At 37.3% G+C, this 21,616-nt stretch overlaps 1 protein-coding gene across 1 annotated transcript; it reads left to right on the top strand.

The window, feature by feature from the left end:
• Nucleotides 1-10,986: 10,986 nt before the first annotated feature.
• LOC128560097 (translocating chain-associated membrane protein 1-like) lies at nucleotides 10,987-12,306 on the top strand. Its single transcript, XM_053553589.1, has one exon. It carries the CDS (start codon nucleotides 11,076-11,078, stop codon nucleotides 12,198-12,200), a length of 1,125 nt encoding a protein of 374 aa, XP_053409564.1. The 5' UTR covers nucleotides 10,987-11,075; the 3' UTR covers nucleotides 12,201-12,306.
• Nucleotides 12,307-21,616: the final 9,310 nt, after the last annotated feature.

Here is a 21,616-nt window from a genome sequence, read left to right on the forward strand (position 1 = left end):
TTGCTCCTCTCTGTGTATACCCTGTACCTAAAATAAAGACTCAAATTGAATAGCCGTTCAACAAATGTTAGTTGACTGGACATATGAGTAAAGGGATAGGCTTTATAAATAAATAGGGTAGAGATATCCTTCATGTCTTACTTCATTGCCTTTTAGGCTACATTAGCCAACAGGAAAACTAGTCAATAAAAGTATGAATTATTAATGTCTGTTTACAGAGGTTAAGAGATTGAGTTTTACATCTATTTATTTGTATGCACAAAGAAGATGGGAATATCTTCCCAGGTTCTTGGGAGTATTTAGACATTGTTTTGTTTTGTCATTAAAAAGTCAGATATCCCTTGTTCTTCTCCAGCCTGATCTGGCAGGGGAGCTAGTAAATGATTTTAGAGGATTGAGGAGAAGAGGTACTACTAAGTGAGGTCCAAGCTGAGAGAGCTATACAGTGATGAGTTCTATCACTATTGGAAGCATTAACAAGGGTTCTCAGTACCATGAGGTACTAGCAAGTGGGCATGTCTTCAGGCCCTCCTTGGAGTTGTGACAGATGTCCTCATCAGAAGTTCTCACACTATGGATGAGAGCCTGCTCTTGCAGTTTTTCACTTATATCTTTGTGTGTTGTCCAGCAAAAGGATTTGCACCACTTCCCTGAGACACTGCTGAGCTCTATACTAACCATACAGACAACAACTAGCAAGCACCCTCAGCAAGCATATAGCATGATGGTGTGATGGTTAAAGCCTACACCCCGTGTACTGGATGGGACCAGCTGATCAGGGAACCCATCTAAATTACATTAGAGTTTCTAGATCTGAAACACTTCAACAGATAATCTCTACTATATGGTTAGAAGAGAAAAATGAACCCAAACCATAAAAACTGCCCATATCCATTCATCATGGGTTGACATTAAATGTAATATTATTAAGCAAGAATCTCTATCACCAAAAAAATGAAAACGGCAAAACATGAGGGCTACCAATTAAATTCACATAAAATTGCTCCATACCTCATTGCTGAATATCACTATGGTCACCTTCAAAGTACTCCCTTTGGAAAACTGTGCACTGATGCCAGCACCTAATTCACCATTTAAAGCAATTATGGAATTCTTTTTCTGACATGGCCATCAAAGCTGTCATCGTATTACCCTTGATGTCCTGAATATCATCAAAATGTCTTCCTTTCAATATTTCCTTTATCTTTGGGTAAAGAAAAAAGTCACTGGAGGCCAGATCAGGTGAATAAGGAGGGTGTTCCAGTACAGTTATTTGTTTACTGACTAAAAACTTCCTCACAGACAGTGCAGTGTAAACTGTTGTATTGGTCATGATCCAAGAGCTATGAATTGTTGGCCAAGATTTTCAGTTAAGATGTTCCTAACTTTTTCTCTATCAATGTTTACTTGGTCTGCTATGCTTCTCATAGACAGCTAAAGATTTTGATGCACAATTTGACAAATTTTTGCAATGTTTTTCTCAGCTCTGCTTATTATTGGCTGCGCTAATCTCTTTTTATCAGTGACATTTACTCTCCTCAGAAAAAGGTTTCAGCCATTTGTACACATCCTTTTTCTTGTGGCTTCATCCCCACAAACTTGGACTAACATCCCTGATTTCACTGAGACTAATGCTAAATTTAATGTGAAATTTATGAATGTTTATTTGTTGCTCTAATTCAAGGTCTGACATTCTTGAGACCACACACAAAAACATGCAACAACCATAATGAATGCCAGTCAGCAGGACACCTTCATATGTCAACATGAATACAATGTGAGACACTGATCTACAAAGGTTATGAAACCTTACTGAGTTGTTTGTACAGTGCTGCCAACGTAAGTACTAGTGGCAAGTTCTCGAACTTAATAGTTCAATCTCTTCAAATGATGGTAGGTGTTTATTTTTAATTTCATATTTGCAGCTGGGTGTGGTGGCTCATGCATGTGATCCCAGCACTTTGGGAGACTGAGGCAGGAGGATCACTTGAGCTCAGAAGTTTGAGACCAGCCTGAGCAAGACTGAGACCCTGTCTTTGCTAAAAATAGAAAAATTAGCCAATAAAAAGAAAGAAAGAAAAAGAAAAATCAACTGGGTGCTGTGGCAGGCACCTGTAGTCTCAGCTACTAAGGAGGCTGAGGCAAGAAGATCGCTTGAGCACAAGATTTTGAGGTTGCTGTGAGCTGTGATGCCATGGCAACAGAGTGAATTTCTGTCTCAAATAAATAAATAAATAAAATAAATTTTATGTTTGCTTTTATGGTTAATTGTAGCCAACATTTTAAAAAATCCTAATATTGTATGGAAAAATACCTTAAGAATCTTTACTCAGGGCGGCGCCTGTGGCTCAAGGAGTAGGGCGTTGGTCCCATATGCCAGAGGTGGCGGGTTCAAACCCAGCCCCGGCCAAAAAAAAAAAAAGAATCTTTACTCATTTCCACATTTTATGAATGAAAAACTGAAATCTAAGGAGCTTAAATAACTTGTGGTGAGTTCAGGAACTAAGTTTTCCCTTTTATTGAATACTTGGCCACTTCTCTGGCAAGGAGTTTCTCTATTGCCCAGGAAACAGGGATATGTAGTCATCCAAGAAGCTCAAAATTTTCTGACTGTGAGTTATATTTTGATTCTCTTTAAACTCATCAAATCATGTGTATATACTTTTATAGATGATACAAAAAAATTACATCATTAAATCATGAGAGAGAAAAAGCAATCACCACTCTGTTTTCAAAATGCATGGTACTTGGTCATTGGTCATTTTAAAAAATTCTAGCTGTGTTGCCCTGATTCCAGTTGTACAAAAATGTTTTAAAGTCTTTGCATGCATAAAATCAGTTCCAGGAAAATTTTGGTACAGGGGACTAATATGACTATTAAGTGGAATCACCTGAGTATGACCTACAACACTTTAAAATGGCTTTTTAAGTAACAGTCCCTGCTAAATAAGCCTTAAGACACAAGTTCCTTAAAGCAGTTCAAGAACGCTTCAATGGAAAATTAAGAAACGGATAAAGGAAGTCCTTTGTCTTTATTCCCATTAAATAAAACTCTAGCAATGACTATAACCTTTTTCTAGAGAGATAAAAATCTATTAATTTCATCAGAGCTAAATGTGTGGGCAAGGGAGACATCAGGCCTATGGTAGAATTATGAAATCCCAGTGATAACACACCTAGTTCAGTGGCTTCAGAGAAATTACATGATTTCTCTAAGGATCAGTTTCTTTACTATAAAATGAGAGTAATAGTGTCTTCCTTTCAGGATTAGAATAAAGAGTAAAGTAGTTATTTGTAATTGCAATAAGTTGAATTGTGCTCCCCTCTTGCCCCAAAATATGTTACGATACTAAATCTTGGTACCTGTGAATGTGACGTGATTTGGAAAAGTTGGGTCTTCGCAGCTATAATTGAAGTAATGAGGTCGTACTGGAGTAGAGTGAATATGACTGGTGTCCTTGTAAGAAGAGGACACACCCAGGGAAGGACAGTGTGTGACCAGAGAGGTCACACCCAAAGCTGAGGCATGCTGGGACTGTCTTTTTTTTTTTTTTTTTTTTTTTTTTTTTTGTAGAGACAGAGTTTCACTGTACCGCCCTCGGTAGAGTGCCGTGGCGTGACACAGCTCACAGCAACCTCTAACTCTTGGGCTTACGCGATTCTCTTGCCTCAGCCTCCCAAGCAGCTGGGACTACAGGCGCCCGCCACAACGCCCGGCTATTTTTGGTTGCAGTTTGGCCGGGGCTGGGCTTGAACCCGCCACCCTCGGCATATGGGGCCGGCGCCCTACTCACTGAGCCACAGGCGCCGCCCTGGGACTGTCTTCCCCCAGAGCATCTGGAGGAAACTTGGCCCTTGATTTTGGTCTTTAATCATCCAGAACTATGAAAAAAATTGATTTTTATTGTTCCAGTCCATCAAATTTGTGACATTTGTTTATGCCAGCCCTAGAAATCTAACGCAATAAGATTTTAACGTAGAACTTGGTGCCCGGGAAGAGCTCCGTAGATGGTCATCATCTTCATCATTATTATTACTACTACTCAAGAGTGAGGTGCCATCAGGCTATCAATAGAAAAAGGAGAGTGATACATGTTTTGCTTTATACAGAGAGGGTTAAATAATCACACTTTATGATATAGATCATATCATAAGCTTCGGGGCTTTTCTTTAGCATAGACTCCTTGGAAGGCCCTGCACCTTATTTTGTATTTTGAGAATTATATGAGCTTCAGGCCCCACAAAACCGCGATCCTCACCTGCCTCTGATGGTTTTAAGTTTCTGACTTTGGGTCTTCCCGTTTCCAGTAAAAGCCTGGCCTACACTCTGCTTTTAAGAGCTGTGGAATCTAGAGGCCATAGCCTTGACCTTGCTCTCTCTCTTGAAGATCCAGCTCTTTAATCATTACCCAGTGCCATGGATAAAACTCCCTGCTTGGTGGTCTGAGTCTCAAGAGCTTACTTCACTGCCTCATGGGAAGAGTAAAGTAGAAGAACAGAGATGTTTCCTCTTCAGTCTCCAAGGCTCTTAAGTTTTATCTTGTTATTTCAAGGAACTATGCTACACCTATTACATAGTAGCAAGGGGTGGGAATGCCTTCTGGTCCATTCATTCCAGAAAATCTATTTCTAGCTCATTCTCGAATCCTCATAACCTCCCCCCCAAATTACCAATGCTACTCTATAAGAAGAACTAGATTCCATAGTTGTATGTAAAATTCACACACCCTTTGGTGGCTGTAAGCCCTCAGCTTAACAAACCACTCCCCATTTGGAGTACCTTTAAACATTTAAAATATAGAATACTCAAAGAAAAAAAGAGTCATTTTATCATAAAGACACTTGCACTTGAATCTTTGTAGCAGCACAATTCAGAATTGCAAGGATGTGGAAACAACCCAAATGTCTATCAATACATTAACGGATTAATAAAATGTGGTATTTGTATACCCTGGAGTACTTCTTAGCCATAAAAAAAATAATAATAATGATCTGGCTCGGCACCCATAGCACCAGCCACGTACACCTAGGGTGGCGAGTTTGAACCCGGCCCGGGCCAGCTAAACAACTGGAACAAAAAAGTAGCTGGGCTTTGTGATGGGTGCTTGTAGTCCCAGCTATTTAGGAGGCTGAGACAAAGAGAATTGCTTAAGCCTGAGAGTTTGAAGTTGCTGTGAGCTGTGATGCCGTAGCACTCTACCAAGGGCAACATAGTGACACTCCATTTCAAAAATAAATAAATAAATAATGATCAAATATCTTTTGTAATAGCCTGGATGGAACTGGAGACTGTTTTTCTAAGTGAAGTATTACAAGAATGGATAAAGAAACACCATATGTACTCACTACTAAATTGGAAGTACTCTATCAACGTTTGTGTGCCCATAGGGAAGTGAAAATCAGCGGGAAACAAGGAGAGGAGACTAGTTGGGTTAATTCATACCTAAAGGATTTAATGCACACATTCTGGGCAAGGGCACACTTGTAACTTTGACCTCAAATGTACAAAACAAACTATGTAACCAAAATGTAACCCTGTAGTATTCTGATATATATATATATATGTGTGTGTGTGTGTATGTATATAAAACTTCAGAGTTACATAAATCGATGTGGGTTCCTCAGACTTTTGGCTCCTTAAATGCTCTCAAGAGGATGATTCTTTTGGTTAAATAAAAAAGAGTTAAATTCAGGTTTTTACAAATTGGGTTTTCTTTTTTTTTTTTTTTTGTGGTTTTTGGCCAGGGCTGGGTTTGAACCCGCCACCTCGGGCATATGGGACTGGCGCCCTACTCCTTGAGCCACAGGTGCCGCCTACAAATTAGGTTTTCTTAAAGCAGATTGCTTTGCCCAGTGGCTGTGAGAAGAAATTCCTGAGTGCTTGTCTGGCTTTTCCACTTATTGAGGGAAAATATACACGTGCTATTAAAAATATCTAATGAGGCATTTTGGAGCCAATTGTTAAGTCTCCTTTCCTTTACTTTTCACAATTTAGCATCACACAAGCCAGTAACCTCAGGTTGGGGGAGTTAAGCCAAATCCTGGGGAAACTCTATGTATAGGGAATGCAATACTTTCCCCAACCCAGTCTGCAGAAATCATAGAATCTTTGAAAATGGCTAAATCACCTCTTGACTGATATCTTTCCTGCTAAGTAGGTGAAAAATCTATTTCGCCCGGTCACTTCCTGGGGCTGGCGCAGGCTTAGGGGTAGGGGGAGAAAATGTTATAGAAAAGCACTATACCCAGAAGCTTTGGGAAAGAAGACAAGGGGCACACAATGGACTGGAATAGTACCTGTGTTCATCTCAGTCCTTTCTTGTTCTACCACCTCCACAATGAAACTCCACATTTACCTCACACTTGAACTTCCTTTTACTGCAAAGGGAATTCCACCTTTCCCAGGAATAAAAAGGGATAATGCAGTGAGCTGCAGTCACTGTGATGATGAAAAACATCCCACAGACATGATGCAGTGCCCAGTAATGCAAACTTGATAGCGCTGGAATATACATTTTCATTTTAGGCCTGAACACCAAGATGAAGTTCTAATAGTGTTCCAATTCATTTTGACCTGAAATAGATTAGCAATTGGATTTTGAAAAATGTGTGCTATGCTGCATTGTTAAATCACGGTAAATCAGAGGATGATGAACTAACCTCATGTTAATTGTGAATGTTGCTTCCAGGCCTCATTTCTTTAACAATGTGGAGCTATGTTTTATTTTCAATAGCTTTTCCAATATGCTTAATTGTATATTATAACTGAAAGCTCTTTGTAGAATTCTAAAGGCTTATCTATTAAACATTCTTCCATTATTGTTTATCTACATTCAATTTTTACACAGAAAATCTTCCCATTTACTACTCTCAAAGAAAACTTTAGTAATTGTCAGTTTCCCCAATGTAAAGATATTTTCAAAGCCCAATAAACTCCTCTCTTTCTCCTTTCTGATTCATAGAGATTTTAATCTAATAATACAACTCAGCAGGTATCCACTTTATATTTTATTCATTTATTTATTTATTTATTTATTTATCTTGAGATACAGTCTCACTATGTCACCCTGGGTAGAGTGCCATGGCATCACAGCTCACAGCAACCTCAAACTCTTGAGCTTAGCCAATTCTCTTGCCTCAGCCTCCCAAGTAGCTAGGACTACAGGTGCCTTCCACAACACTTGGAAATTTGTTGTTGTTGTTGTTGTTATTGTTGTTTAGCAGGCCCAGGCAGGGTTTGAACCTGCCAGCTCCAGTGTATGTGACTGGTGCCCTAACCACTGAACTACAGGCACCAAGCCCAAGTATCCACTTTAATAAATCTGACCGAATGTAAACACAGCAACTTTCATTTGTTAGAATATTCCTACATCCTTTGATGGAATAGATCCTCATACTAAAATCATTTTCAAAGGAAGCAGGGAAAGATATGGCTTTCCCACTACTACATTATTTTCTTGGTATAGAAAGAAAAAATTCCCATGACCCATTTTATTAGCAGTTTTCTTAGTCAAGCTTATAATGATTTCTGGGTGCTTTGCAAGGAATTTAGAGGCATATATCACCTTGACTGATACGTGATATAACTATTTAGTACAGCTGTTAGCCTGGGGCCAAATGGAATACGGGCTGGATATCACGGGCATTATTTAATAACTCACACTCAATCCTTTCCCTTTATGAAGTTCAACATTCAACACAAGCTGACCACTTGTTGCTTTTGCTGAGATCCCCTTATTTTAACCTCACTAACAAAGCATGTTCATCCTTTTCATTCATAAATTTATTCAACAAATATTTATTTAGCACTTACTATATACCTGGGGCTAGATGCTAGAACAGTGGTTCTCAACTTTCCTAATGCTGCGAGCCTTTAATACACTTCGCGTGGATCATGACCCACAGGTTGAGAACCGCTGTGCTAGAATATAATGGTAAACCAAACATGTAACCTCACTCCTTATAAAGCTTAGAGCAAGAGCCTTTTCTGAGAATTATGTAACATTCATATTCTTTTAAAGTTTCTATATAGACTCACCTACTATATTTAGCTAATCTTATTCATCTGAAATTCTGTACTTTTTTTAGTACATCTCAAGTTCCTGTGTTTATAATATAAAATTATATTTACATGGGAGAAAGACCGAAGAAGTCCAAATAATTCAGGATATTATGAAGACTTTGTATTATAAGTGAAACCATATTTCTAGATCATGCATTTCCCAGACAATCTCAATTTATGAGACAACATTGAATTCAGTGTTGGTTAATATTGTAGTGTTTTGGAATCATCATCTTGCTTTATGACTTTGCCTCATTGTTTCTCATGAATTGAAGGTGGAAGGGAGGCAGGAGAGAATTAAGAAAGTTAGTAACTCTGTTTTAAGGTATCACAAGCCTTTTTTGCTATGTGTCCCCACAATACTCAACACATAAATCTATATATTGCATATTATTTTCTATAATCTGCCTTTTCTGTTCCAGTTTCCAATTCCTACCCTGTAATTTCTAAGTACACATAATTACTACCTCAGGTGTTAAATTCTACATTCCAAAGTATCTACACCCCAGCCCTCCAAAACAAAAGACATCAGCTAGCTAAATACAATTACCACATTATAAAATGTGCACATTTTAGCAATAACCGTGCTCTAAGAATATTCACATATAGATAGTCTCCCTCAAGGAGCTGAATTAAAAGACCTAACAGTGAAATTTAAGTTTTGTTTTAATAATTTGACTTTAGGACACATCCTTAGCAAGTGACTGATCTCCAAATGTTAGGAAACAGAAAACAGGGGTAATAAGAAAAGTGTTACTATGGGAATAGTCAGTCTTTCCTTGCTCTTGTAGGGGAACTTCTCTATCTTTTTGGTCTTAATTCAATATTCATTTAATAAGTCAGTATGGAAAAATAATGTCACAACCACCAGGCATTTTTACAGGTTGCAGGAAAAAAGTCTCTCCCCCTCCATGAAGCATAACTACCGATGGGAGAGGCAGATGAGTGGCCCTGCTCTGGTAACTTTTTCAGCAAGGATACCAGCCTGGTGTTAAGATTGATAAACATTGAATTTATCTTTGCTATGAATAGTATAATACATTTAATATATATTCTTAATATTGCACCTTTATCACTGCAATCCACCAGTGGTCTTTAGGTAACATTTTATTGGTAAAAATGATTATTTAAATACCATTGAGGAGGGAGGCATGATGGCCAACTGAAGCCAGCTTTAGCAGAGACTCCCATCCAGAGGGAGAAATAATGGCCATAAATAACCCAATAAAGTGGAAGATCAGGAACTGAGCTGAGAGAGAGGATCTGTAGGTTCGCATCACCCCTGCTGCAACAAGCTGGGACTCCAAGGAAACAAATTTCAGCTTCTCTAGACAAATGGTGAAAAGTAATCATGGGGCAGAATCAGTGGAAAAACTCTAGCAACATAAATAATCAGAGTAGATCAATTCCCCCAAGGAATGACAAAGGAGGCACAACAGAATATCCCATTCATAAAATAATGGCTGAGATGTCAGAAATCAAATTCAGACTTTGGATTGAAAATAAGATTAACAGAATGGAGGCAAAGAGGGAATTAGAAATTCAAGGAGCAATTCTGAAGTTGTCTCAAGAATTCAATGAATTCAAAGACAAAAATCACCAAAGATTTTGACACAGTGAGGCAAGAATTTGCAGCCCTCAAGGATCTGAGAAATACAGTAGAATCCCTCAGTAACAAAATGGAGCAGGCAGAAAAAGGATCTCTGATGTTGAAGACAAAGCTTTTGAGTGCTCCCAAACGCTCAAAGAGGAAGAGAAGTAGAGAGCAAAAATGAATCATTCCCTGAGAGAATTGTGGGACCATTCCAAAAGAGCAAACATTTGCCTCATAGGAATCCCTGAAGAAAAAGAGGATGGTCTGAAAGGCACAGATACTCTACTCCAAGAGATAATTGAGGAGAACTTCCCAAGCATGGAAGAGCCACTGAAATTCAGATAGCAGACAGTTACAGGACCCCAGCATGACTCAACCCAAATAGAGCATCTTGTAGACACATTGTAATTAACTTCACCAAATTTAATAGGAAGGAGAAAATCCTGCAAGCAGCCAGAAGTAAGAAAATCATCTTACCAGGGAAAGAATATTAGAATGACTGCATATCTTTCTGCTGAAACTTTTCAAGCCAAAAGAGGGTAGTCATCAACTTTTAATTTCCTAAAACAAAACAATTTTCAGCCCAGGATCCTATATCCAGCTAAACTGCACTTCATTTATGACAGAGAAGTTAAATACTTTAACAACATACACATGTTGAAGAAATTTGCCATAACCAAACCAGCTCTTCAGGATATCCTCAGACCCATCCTCCATAATGACCAGCACAATGCTCTACCACCAGAGTAAACTCACTCTGAAATTCTTGACCAAAACCCAATTTCCACAGTGATAAAAAAAAAAAATGCAAAATGTCCACTGGACTTGACAAATACTTGACACCCGAAATACTACCAGGCTTATCAATACTCTCAATTAATGTGAATGGTTTAACTGTCTCTTAAGTGGCACAGGTTGGCTGACTGGATACAAAAACTCATGCCAGATATCTGCTGCATACAAGAATCTCATCTTACCTTAAAGGATAAATATAGACACAGGGTGAAGGGATAGGCATCTGTAATCCAGGCAAATGGAAATCAGGAAAAAGAAGGGGTGGCAATTTTATTTGTAGATACACTAGGCTTTAAACCAACAAAAGTAAGGAAAGACAAGGATGGTTATTTCATATTTGTTAATGGAAAACTCAACATGATAAGATGTCGATTATTAACATTTATACACCCAACCAGAATGCTCCTCAGTTTATAAAGGAGACCCTAACAGACATGAGCAATTTAATATCTTCCAGCACCATAATAGTTGGAGATTTTAACACTCCTTTGGCAGTATTGGATAGATCTTCCAATAAGAAACTAAGCGAGAGTTGGGGGGAGGTTGCCGCGGCAGCCAGTCGGTGAGCAGCTGGGAAGAGCAGAGCCGGGCGGAGCACCTGCAGGCACGGGCGGCGGCCCCACCATGGCAATTCGGAAGAAAAGCAGCAAGAGCCCTCAGGTTCTGAGCCACGAATTCATCCTGCAGAATCACGTGGACATCATCTCCTGTATGGCGATGGTCTTCCTGCTGGGGCTCATGTTCGAGATAACAGCAAAAGCTTCTATTATTTTTGTTACTCTTCAGTACAATGTTACTCACCCTGCAACAGAAGAACAAGCTGCTGAATCAGCGTCTCTTTATCACTATGGTGTCAAAGATTTGGCTACAGTTTTCTTCTACATGCTAGTGGCAATAATCATTCACGCCATAATTCAAGAGTACGTATTGGATAAAATTAACAGGCGAATGCACTTCTCCAAAACAAAACACAGCAAGTTTAATGAATCTGGTCAGCTTAGTGCATTCTACCTTTTTGCTTGTGTTTGGGGAACATTCATTCTAATCTCTGAAAACTACATCTCAGACCCAACTATCTTGTGGAGGGCTTATCCCCATAACCTGATGACATTTCAAATGAAGTTTTTCTACATATCACAGTTGGCTTACTGGCTTCATGCTTTTCCTGAACTCTACTTCCAGAAAACCAAAAAAGAAGATATTCCTCGTCAGCTTGTCTACATTGGTCTTTACCTCTTTCACATTGCTGGAGCTTACCTTTTAAACTTGAATCATCTAGGACTTGTTCTTCTGGTGCTGCATTATTTTGTTGAATTTCTTTTCCACATTTCCCGCCTGTTTTATTTTAGTGATGAAAAGTATCAGAAAGGATTTTCTCTGTGGGCAGTTCTTTTTGTTTTGGGAAGACTTCTGACTTTAATTCTTTCAGTCCTCACTGTTGGTTTTGGCCTTGCGAGAGCAGAGAATCAGAAACTGGATTTCAGTACTGGAAACTTCAATGTGTTGGCTGTTAGAATCGCTGTTCTGGCATCAATTTGCATTACCCAAGCATTCATGATGTGGAAGTTCATTAATTTGCAGCTTCGTAGATGGAGGGAACATTCTACTTTCCAGGCACCAGCTGTAAAGAAGAAACCAATAGTGACCAAAAGCAGGTCTTCTAGGAAAGGAACAGAAAATGGTGTAAATGGAACAGTAACATCAAATGGAGCAGACTCTCCGCGTAATAGAAAAGAGAAATCTTCATAGTGGATTATAAACTGATTAATGTCCCCAAAGAAATCTGCTTTTTACTGTCTTTTGGCATTAGAGATTTTTCTGTTCTTGAAAATACAGTTTGTGCTCTTTGATTCTTGCTATTGTACTGTTTCATAAATTTTTTTAAAAGGGCATTTGAGGGGAGGATGATTACTATGACTGAAAAAATATTTTAGCTTAGACTGAGCTACTTGCCTTCAAAATAGTTTAGGGACCACCACCATCGTTTATTTTCTTTTTTATCTTTGAACATTTTTGTAATGATTTGAAGAAGAAACTATTTACAGAAATCCCATATATCAGTGATACAGTTTCTTGCTTGCATCAGTTTTTTTATAATGTTAGCAAGGTGGCCTGTTCCAACAAGGTCATACTTTTTTAAGTTACCTTTCAGGGTAAAATGGAAATAATATAAAGTTGGATGTCAAACTTTACTATCTTTTCAGTGTTCTCTAATTTTTAGGAATTTTTGTAGCCTTTACACCTGGAAAAAAAGATTTGTAAGATTACCACAATAATTGTGTGCTTTATTTTATAAGTAGCAGTTGTTAGTGTTATATCCCATTTAAAAAAGAAAAATGGTTACAACAGGGAGATTTATTGACATATATATTGAGGAAATATCTAATTAACATAAAAGTACACGTGAAATAAAATCTTTTCTTGTGTATTTTCAACACTTGTAAACTGGAAATTAGAAAATATTTACTATGAAGAGGAAAATCTTACTTACATACCCCTTTTGATATGTTTATTAATAATGATTGTTAATGGGGCTTGTCATAAGTTTGATATGCACAGGATCTTAGAAAAATATTGCTTAACCTGGAAACCCTTTTAAAAAATAATGCCTACTTGATTTATAACAAGAATGTCAGGTAATTATATATTTGGAAAATATTTAATGCACTAACTTTAAAAAAATTGAAAATTCAGGTGGATAAATAGTCTTACAAAAGACAGTGTGCTTTATGTTATAACTATAGCTTTGGTCCCATCTTTAATTGAGAAACATTTATCTGTACAAAACATATTTTGGATAAATATATATATATATTTGTATCTTTACAGAAAGGCTCTAAAAAGCATTGAGTAAAATATTTGGTTCCCTTTTCTATAATTAGCCTTTAAAATCCTTATAGCTACATTTGGTTGTTCCCTGTCTTTACAGTATATATTGCTTCTTGTTGGTGTTCACATCTTGTTCCCCATTTCTCAGTTCTGTCATCAGCTAATGGTTGTGCCATTTTTAGTGTTAAAGTTGTAGACCTGTCAGGTCTGCAGTTTTAGTTTCCATGCTGCTAGAAAGTTGTGCTTTTTATTTCCAGCTTTTTTCCTACTTCCTGAAAAAAAGTAGTAGTTCTCTGTAGCATTATGAAGTTTTCAGTGGAACCAAATTTTTGCCATTAAAAACTGGCATTATCTTGAACTATATATTGAGAAATCAATCAAAATAAAAATTTTTACTTTAAAAAAAAAAAGAAAGAAACTAAGCAAAGACATTTTGGACTTAAACTTTACCATAGAACAATTGAATTTAACAGACATCTACAGAACATTTCGTCCTAACAAAACTGAACACACATTCTCATTAGCCCATGGAACATCCCCCAAAATTGATCACATCTTAGGCCACAAGTCTAACCTCAGCAAATTTAAAAGTATAGAAATTATTTCTTGTATTTTCTCGGATCATCATGCAATAAAAGTTGAACACACCAATAACAGGTATCTGCATACTCATACAAAGACATGGAAACTAAATAACCTTCTGCTGAATGATAGCTGGGTCATAGATAAGATTAAGAAGGAAATCATCAAATTTTTGGAACAAAACAATAATGAAGACATGAATTGTCAGAACCTGTGGAATACCGCAAGGGCAGTCCAAAGAGGGAAATTTATAGTGTTGCAAGCCTTCCTCAAGAGAATGGAAAGAGAGGAAGTCAATAACTTAATGGGACATCTTAAGCAACTGGAAAAGGAAGAACATTCCAACCCCAAACCCAGCAGAAGATAAGTAATGACTAAAATTAGAGCATAATTAAATGAAATAGAAAACAAAAGAATTATTCAAAAGATCAATAAATCAAAAAGTTGCTTTTTAGAAAAATTCAACAAAATTGATAAACCTTTGGCCAACCTAACCAAAAATAGAAAATTAAAGTCCATAATATCATCAATCAGAAAAGAGAAAGGTGAAATAACAACAGATGCCCTAGAAATTCAAAAAAACTTTAATGAATACTACAAAAAACTTTATTCTTAGAAATATGAATACCTGAAAGAAATTGACCAATACTTGGAAGCTCACCAACTTCCTAGACTTAATCAGAAAGAACTGAAAATGCTGAACAGACCTATATCAAGTATTGAAATAGAATCAACTATATGAAATCTCCCAAAAAAGAAGAGTCTGGGACCAGATGGCTTCACATCAGAATTTTACCAAACCTTTAAAGAGGAACTAGTACCTATATTACTTAACCTTTTCTAAAACATTGAAAAAGAAGGAATACTTGCCAACACATTCTATGAAGCAACTATCAGTACTTCGTTTTATATGGAACCAGAAAAAACCTCAAATAGCCAAGACTACTCAGAAATAAAAACAAATCAGGAGGAATCACTCTATCAGACTTCAACCTATACTATAAATCTATAGTGATCAAAACAGCATGGTATTGGCACAAAAAATAGAGGTAGGTATATGGAACTGAATTGAGAACCAAGAGATGAACCCAGACACTTATCGTCATTTGATCTTTGACAAGCCCATCAAAAATATAAATTGGGGAAAAGATTCCCTGTTTAACAAATGGTGCTGGGAGAATTGGCTGGCAACTTGTAGAAGACCGAAACTGGACCCACACCTTTCACTATTAACAAAAATTGACTCTCACTGGATAAAAGATTTAAACTTAAGACATGAAATAATAAAGACTCTTGGAGAGAGTGCAGGAGAAACACTTGAAGAAATTGGCCTGGGAGAATACTTTGAGGAAGACACCCCCCCCAACCCCGGCAATTGAAGCAACACCAAAAATACATTATGAGGATCTGATCCAACTAAAAATCTTATGCACAGCCAAGAACACAGTAAGTAAAGCAAGCAGACAGCCCTCAGAATGGGAGAGGATATTTTCAGGTTATCCTTCTGACAAAAGTTTGATAACCAGAATTCACAGAGAACTCAAACTGATTAATAAGAAAAGAACAAGTAAACCCATTTCATTATGGGCAAGGGACTTGAAAAGAAGCTTCTCTGAAGAAGACAGGCACATGGCCTACAGACACATGAAAAAATGCTCATCAGAGAAATGCAAATCAAAACCACTTAGACATCATCTAACTCCCATAAGACTGGCTCACAAAACAAAATCCCACAACTACAGGTATGGCGTGGATGTGGAGAAAAGGGGACACTTCTGCACTGCTGGTGGGAGTGCAAGCTAAAACGTCCCTTTTGGAAAGGAATATGTAGAATACTCAGGGATCTAAAAGTAGACCTGAAGTTTGATCCTGCAATTCCTATGCTAGGTGTATATCCAAAAGACCAAAAATCACTTTATAACAAAGATATTTGCACCAGATTGCACCTCAATTCATAATAGCTAAGTCATGGAAGAAGCCCAAGTGCCCATCAACCCATGAATGGATTAATAAATTGTGGTATATGTATACCATGGAATATTATACAGCCTTAAAATAATATGGAGACTTTACCTCTTTTATGTTTACATGGATGGAGCTGGAACATATCCTTCTTAGTAAAGTATCTCAAGATGAAAGAAAAAATATCCAATGTACTCAGTACTATTATGATAGCAATTTACAATAACTCACAATTTCATATGATGAGTAGGTCACAACTATGGTCCAGGATGAAGGAGGGGGAAATAGGAAGGGAGGAGGAAGGTCAGATCGAGGGAGGGTGAATGGTGGGATCACACTAATGGTGCATAATGCAAAGGTATACGCTGGATCTATTAGTATAAAGTATAAATGTCTTAACACAATAACTAAGTAAACAAGATGAGGTGTATATTAACCAGTGTGATGTAAGCATTTCTAATTCTATGTGAAATCAGCACATTGTACTCCATAAATGCCTTAATGTATACATGATCTATGTGCTTATTATTTAATTAAAAAAAAAAAAACAAAAACATTGAGGCTTGGCACCATAGCACAGTAGTTACGGCGCCAGCCACATACACCAAGGGTGGCGGGTTTGAACCCAGCCCGGCAGCTAACCAACTGCAACAAAAAATAGCCAAGCATTGTGATGGGTGCCTGTAGTCTCAGCTGCTTGGGAGGCTGAGGCAAGAGAATTGCTTAAGCCCAAGAGTTTGAGGTGGCTGTGAGCTGTATACCACCACACTCTACCGAGGGCAACATAGTGAGACTGTGTCTCAGAAAAAAAAACAAATAAATAAATAAATAACAAAAATTGATGTAGCAAATTCTGTAAATAATAATAATGAGAAAATATGATTATCTCTTCTCATAAAAAATATTTAACGTAGATGAATTAACTATATCTTTAGAGGGCAGCTTGACTGTGTTCTCATGTGACATCCAGCATCTACCAGCTCTCTACAGCAGGCCTCTGTTCTGATTGATTAGTCTGTGCTACATGGATTGTTTAAATGCTCAAATATTTTTTTTTTTTTTTTGTAGAGACAGAGTCTCACTGTACCGCCCTCAGATAGAGTGCCGTGGCGTCACACGGCTCACAGCAACCTCTAACTCCTGGGTTTACGCGATTCTCTTGCCTCAGCCTCCCAAGCAGCTGGGACTACAGGCACCCGCCACAACGCCCGGCTAAAATGCTCAAATATTTTTAATTGAACATGCCCTTGAAGTAAAAAATTCCACACGTATATGTACATCCTACAGTTATATTTGTATATGTAAGAAATAATCTATGTAAAATGATATTCATTAAAATGTTATTCAACATAGCAAGGGATTGGACATGAGCTAAATGACCATCAGTGAAAGACTATCTAAATAGATTGTGGTACATTTATAGAATGCATTATTATGCAATTTTTTAAGTATGAGCAATCTGTGTGTAATGATATACAAAACTCTTCAAAGAGTATTGTTAAGGAATCAAGGCGAAGAACATTGTGTAGCATCTGTGTATGTGTGTGTGTATCCATGTCTAATACAGACACGTACATGTATACACACATATACAGATGTATATGTTTTGCAAATGCATCGAACATATCCATGTGTGATATGTACACATATATGCATAAACATTTATGTACAAAAGTGTATGCTTGTGAATGCATTGAATATATTTCAGAAGGTAAAATATCTGTTACAAATAACAAGTAGGTGGTTGCCTCCAGGGACAGTTATTATACAATCTAAAACCTAAAATTCTGGGGGAGAGGAGGCTTACTTTTTACCTCAAATTCCTTTGCTACCTTTGAATTTTGTACCATGTACACATTATAGGTGCTTATTCTACTTTTTCAAAGAAAATCAATCAAATAAACATGCTATCCCTTATTTTCCTTATGGTCAGGGGAAAAATTTAACTTCACTGTGTTAAAATGGGGACATAAGAATCAGACATTCTCAGCTGGCTTCTACTTTACCCAGGGAGTGTAGCATGCCTATGTATGCTATGAGGGCTTTCCTTTTGTCTTATAATTCTAACTAAATGTTACTAACCTGTATGTTTCATATTTTTCCTGATGTATAAATTGAAGATCGATAAACATGTAGTTTAGAATTAGATTCCTGATTTTTTTCCTTTGGGCTTAGTGTTGTCAAAAAGATTATAAAGTTGCTTGCAAAGCCAGCACACTCCTTAGTGAAAGATGGTTCTTGAGACTCTGAGTCAACATTAGGCTCATTCCTCAACCCTTAGGACATCACTTGTCACCTTCTACTTACAGACATATAGAAAAGACTTGAACGTGTTGGACTTGACATTTTGTTCTCAGAAAATTCAGAATTCCTTTTGAGGGCACCAATGTAGATATTTGCAATGTTTTAAAAAGAAAGAAAGAAAGAAAGAAACGAAAAAAACTTAATTCAATTATTTTAAGGCCAAAGTCTTTAATTTTTCACTTTACTTACTGTCAAGTGCTGGTGGATATTGACATAATACAAATAGATTATTTTCAAAGACTGTCAGGGAAGATTTTTAATCTATAATGAACAAAAAAAAAAGTTTGCATCTCAAGAAAAGTAATGAAACTTCGTGTCAAGATGAATTTAGCACGTTAAATTTGTTGCAGATTTAAATCAATGTAGATAACTCTAAATAAAACAAAACAAAACAAAAAAATACAAGGGAAGATTCAGAAACATTGATCATGGCCAAAATACGCCCCAACACTGTTAAGAGGTTTACTTCAGTAATATCTGTGGTCATTGACTAGATCAATGAAACTCATTCCGTCGAGAGCATTCAATTATCAGTTTACTGTAGAGCGAGCATTCTAATAAATCAGCATACTTTACATAGAATTAGACAAAGCCAACTTGCAAGTTAATAACACAGTACAAAAAAGCTAAGATGAACTCCCATCAAGCCCAGAAAATAATTTTGTGGTAAATTATTTTATTTGATTCATAGATGCAAACATTTCAAATCCATGCCTTTCTGGTAAGTAATTTATGGCTTAGCGGTATTAATAGAGTTTGATTAAGCACTTAAGAGAAGAGATCAATACACCTCTGTCATATTTACACAATAAAATACCAGCATGTTTAGTGAGTGCAAACCAACACGAATCGAAGTACTATGTTATTCAGAAAGTTAACAGTAATATTTTTCACAACCACTTTGGTCATTTGGAAAATAGGCCTTTTTAATAGAATTCAACAGCTTAGATGCAATGAATTGAAAAACGAGTAAAGTAAGAGAAATATCAGAAGCAAAATAAATCAAGTCAGTTAATATTAGCTTAAGAATTTTCCCCCAAAGGAATATCCACTGATTATGGCTAAAGAAGATCAAGTGACAGCTAAGCAAAATACTAATAACAACAAATGGCCTGAGGTCTTTTTAGCCACGAGTAGCAAAAGAAAAAATTCAGACATTGAGCTAAATTTTGTCTTGAACATCATAGACCCTCTTATAAGATGTGTTAACAATTAAAGTTCATTACAAGAAATGTTTCATTAAAATTAAAATCTGAGTTTTACCCAGTTGGCCTGCTGGATGTGCACAGCCAATCTTGATCATTTATACCCCAAAGTCTACTAATGAACTTAATTCCTGATGATTCACAGCAAACACTTCTCTTTAGAAGAGGAAAACAACCTCTAAACATGGATATCAAGAAACTCATGGGAATCACTGCCCTGAGGCACTGGAGGCACAGAAAGGTTCTCAGGAGCCTCATGAGGCATTTGGACTTGAGCACTTGGGCTAATAGATATAGTCTTGATACCCAAAAGTTATCCAGTAGAGCTGACTCATCATTAGATTCCTGTTTTCCTTCTTCTTTCTTTTTTTCTTTCTTTCTTTTTTTTTAACAAGGTCTCTTGCTCTGTTACCCAAGTTGGAGTGCAGCGGCCTCATTTTTAACTCACTGCAACCTCAAATTCCTGGCCTGAAGCCATCCTCCTGCCTCAACTTCCCAAACTACTAGGATTCCAAGTGTGAGCCACTGGGCCCTGCCTAGATTGAGTCTTAATTTTAGAAGCTAGAGTATTAGAGTGAGAATTAGACATGCCAAATTTATAACCCTCGCTTTCCCCTATATAAGCAGACAATTTGCTATTGGGAAGTGGGTAAAAAGATAGCTTTTGAGGGCAGCGCCTGTGGCTCAGTGAGTAGGGCACCGACCCCATATGCCGAGGGTGGTGGGTTCAAACCCAGCCCCGGCCAAACTGCAACAAAAAATAGCCGGGCGTTGTGGCAGGCGCCTGTAGTCCCAGCTGCTCGGGAGGCTGAGGCAAGAGAATCGCGTAAGCCCAAGAGTTAGAGGTTGCTGTGAGCCGTGTGACGCCACAGCACTCTACCGAGGGCGGTACAGTGAGACTCTGTCTCTACAAAAAAAAAAAAAAAAGATAGCTTTTGAAAAGCAATGCACTAGAATGAAAATATTATGAATTCTGGAGCCCAAGAAATCTGGGTCTTACTCCACTAATCATATCCCTAACAAGCCTCAATATTCTCATCTATAAAATAGGAATATTAATTTCAGTTTTTTGTGTCATAAGAATTTGCTGAAAGCATGTGGAATATATATTACCTATGATGGGACTCAAAAATACATAGATACTATTTAAACTAGTGCACATATTTTCTCACACTTGGACTCAGAGGTGCAGAAGAAATTTAATTCCTTAATGTAGTATGCATAGGCCTCTTTGTCTTAGATGACCTGTTGCTGGCATTTCCCGATGTCAAAGCCATATTATTCATTATTTAAATATTCTTATAACAGGAAGTGGAGAGAGAAATAAGCAGAATCCAGTTTAAGATGAGATGATTTCAAAACTTCAAGCTAATGATTCTCATCCATAGCTAGCCTCAAACTTTTACATATACCAATGTCTTGTCTCACTCTAGACCAATTAAATCAGAATTTATGGAGTAGATCCCAGGTTTCCGTATTTCTTAAGCTTCTCCATTAATATGTCATTAAGATGGAGAACCACTGATTTTATATTACCTCTTTAGGTTCTTTTCAGTCATTTTGGATTACCATGACTTGCTTATAATTCAAGAGGCTGGCACAATGGATGCCCCAAGTCTGAATTCTGTTAGCAAGAGTAGAAGCCAGGAATTGCTATCAGGTAGGCAAACAACACCTCTGCCACATTTGCTAACCACATTTCCTGGGGAGATTTCTAATGTCCTCTAGTGTACAAACCAAATTTTAAAGACTACAATAGAACTTCCATAGCTGACCACTTCCTTACGTTAGCCTAATATCATAGACTGGACGTGCACCACATGCATATGTCAACACAGCAGGCCTGTCCTCATGTTGACCACCTCTGTATGTTGACCAGTTTGGCACAGTCCATTGAGTGGTCAACTTACAGAGATTCTACTGTATTTCTAATGCTGCTCTCACCTGCTTTGGGGCAATTAACCTTATGGCATAATTATGGAGGGAGAAGTCTGCAAACATGGATTAAGGAAGAAATTAAAGTGCATCAATTTAGTATTTGCAAAATTGTATTTCCTATACAACATTTTAATACTAGGAATGGACATGTTAGTCAAAAATCATGGCAGCTCTAGCCTGTTTGTGTTTATATTTCATGTGTGTGTAAGTACACAAATATAAGCATAATTTTGTCACATTTCTCTTTTATTCTGCTCCCTTATTTCCTCTGACATGCCATGGGGGCAGTGTGCTATTTGTAGGTACAGTAGTTGCTATTCAGTAATATGCATTAAGAATGTGAGT

This window comes from Nycticebus coucang, chromosome 11, assembly GCF_027406575.1.
Source record: "Nycticebus coucang isolate mNycCou1 chromosome 11, mNycCou1.pri, whole genome shotgun sequence".
Classification (NCBI taxonomy): Eukaryota; Metazoa; Chordata; class Mammalia; order Primates; family Lorisidae; genus Nycticebus; species Nycticebus coucang.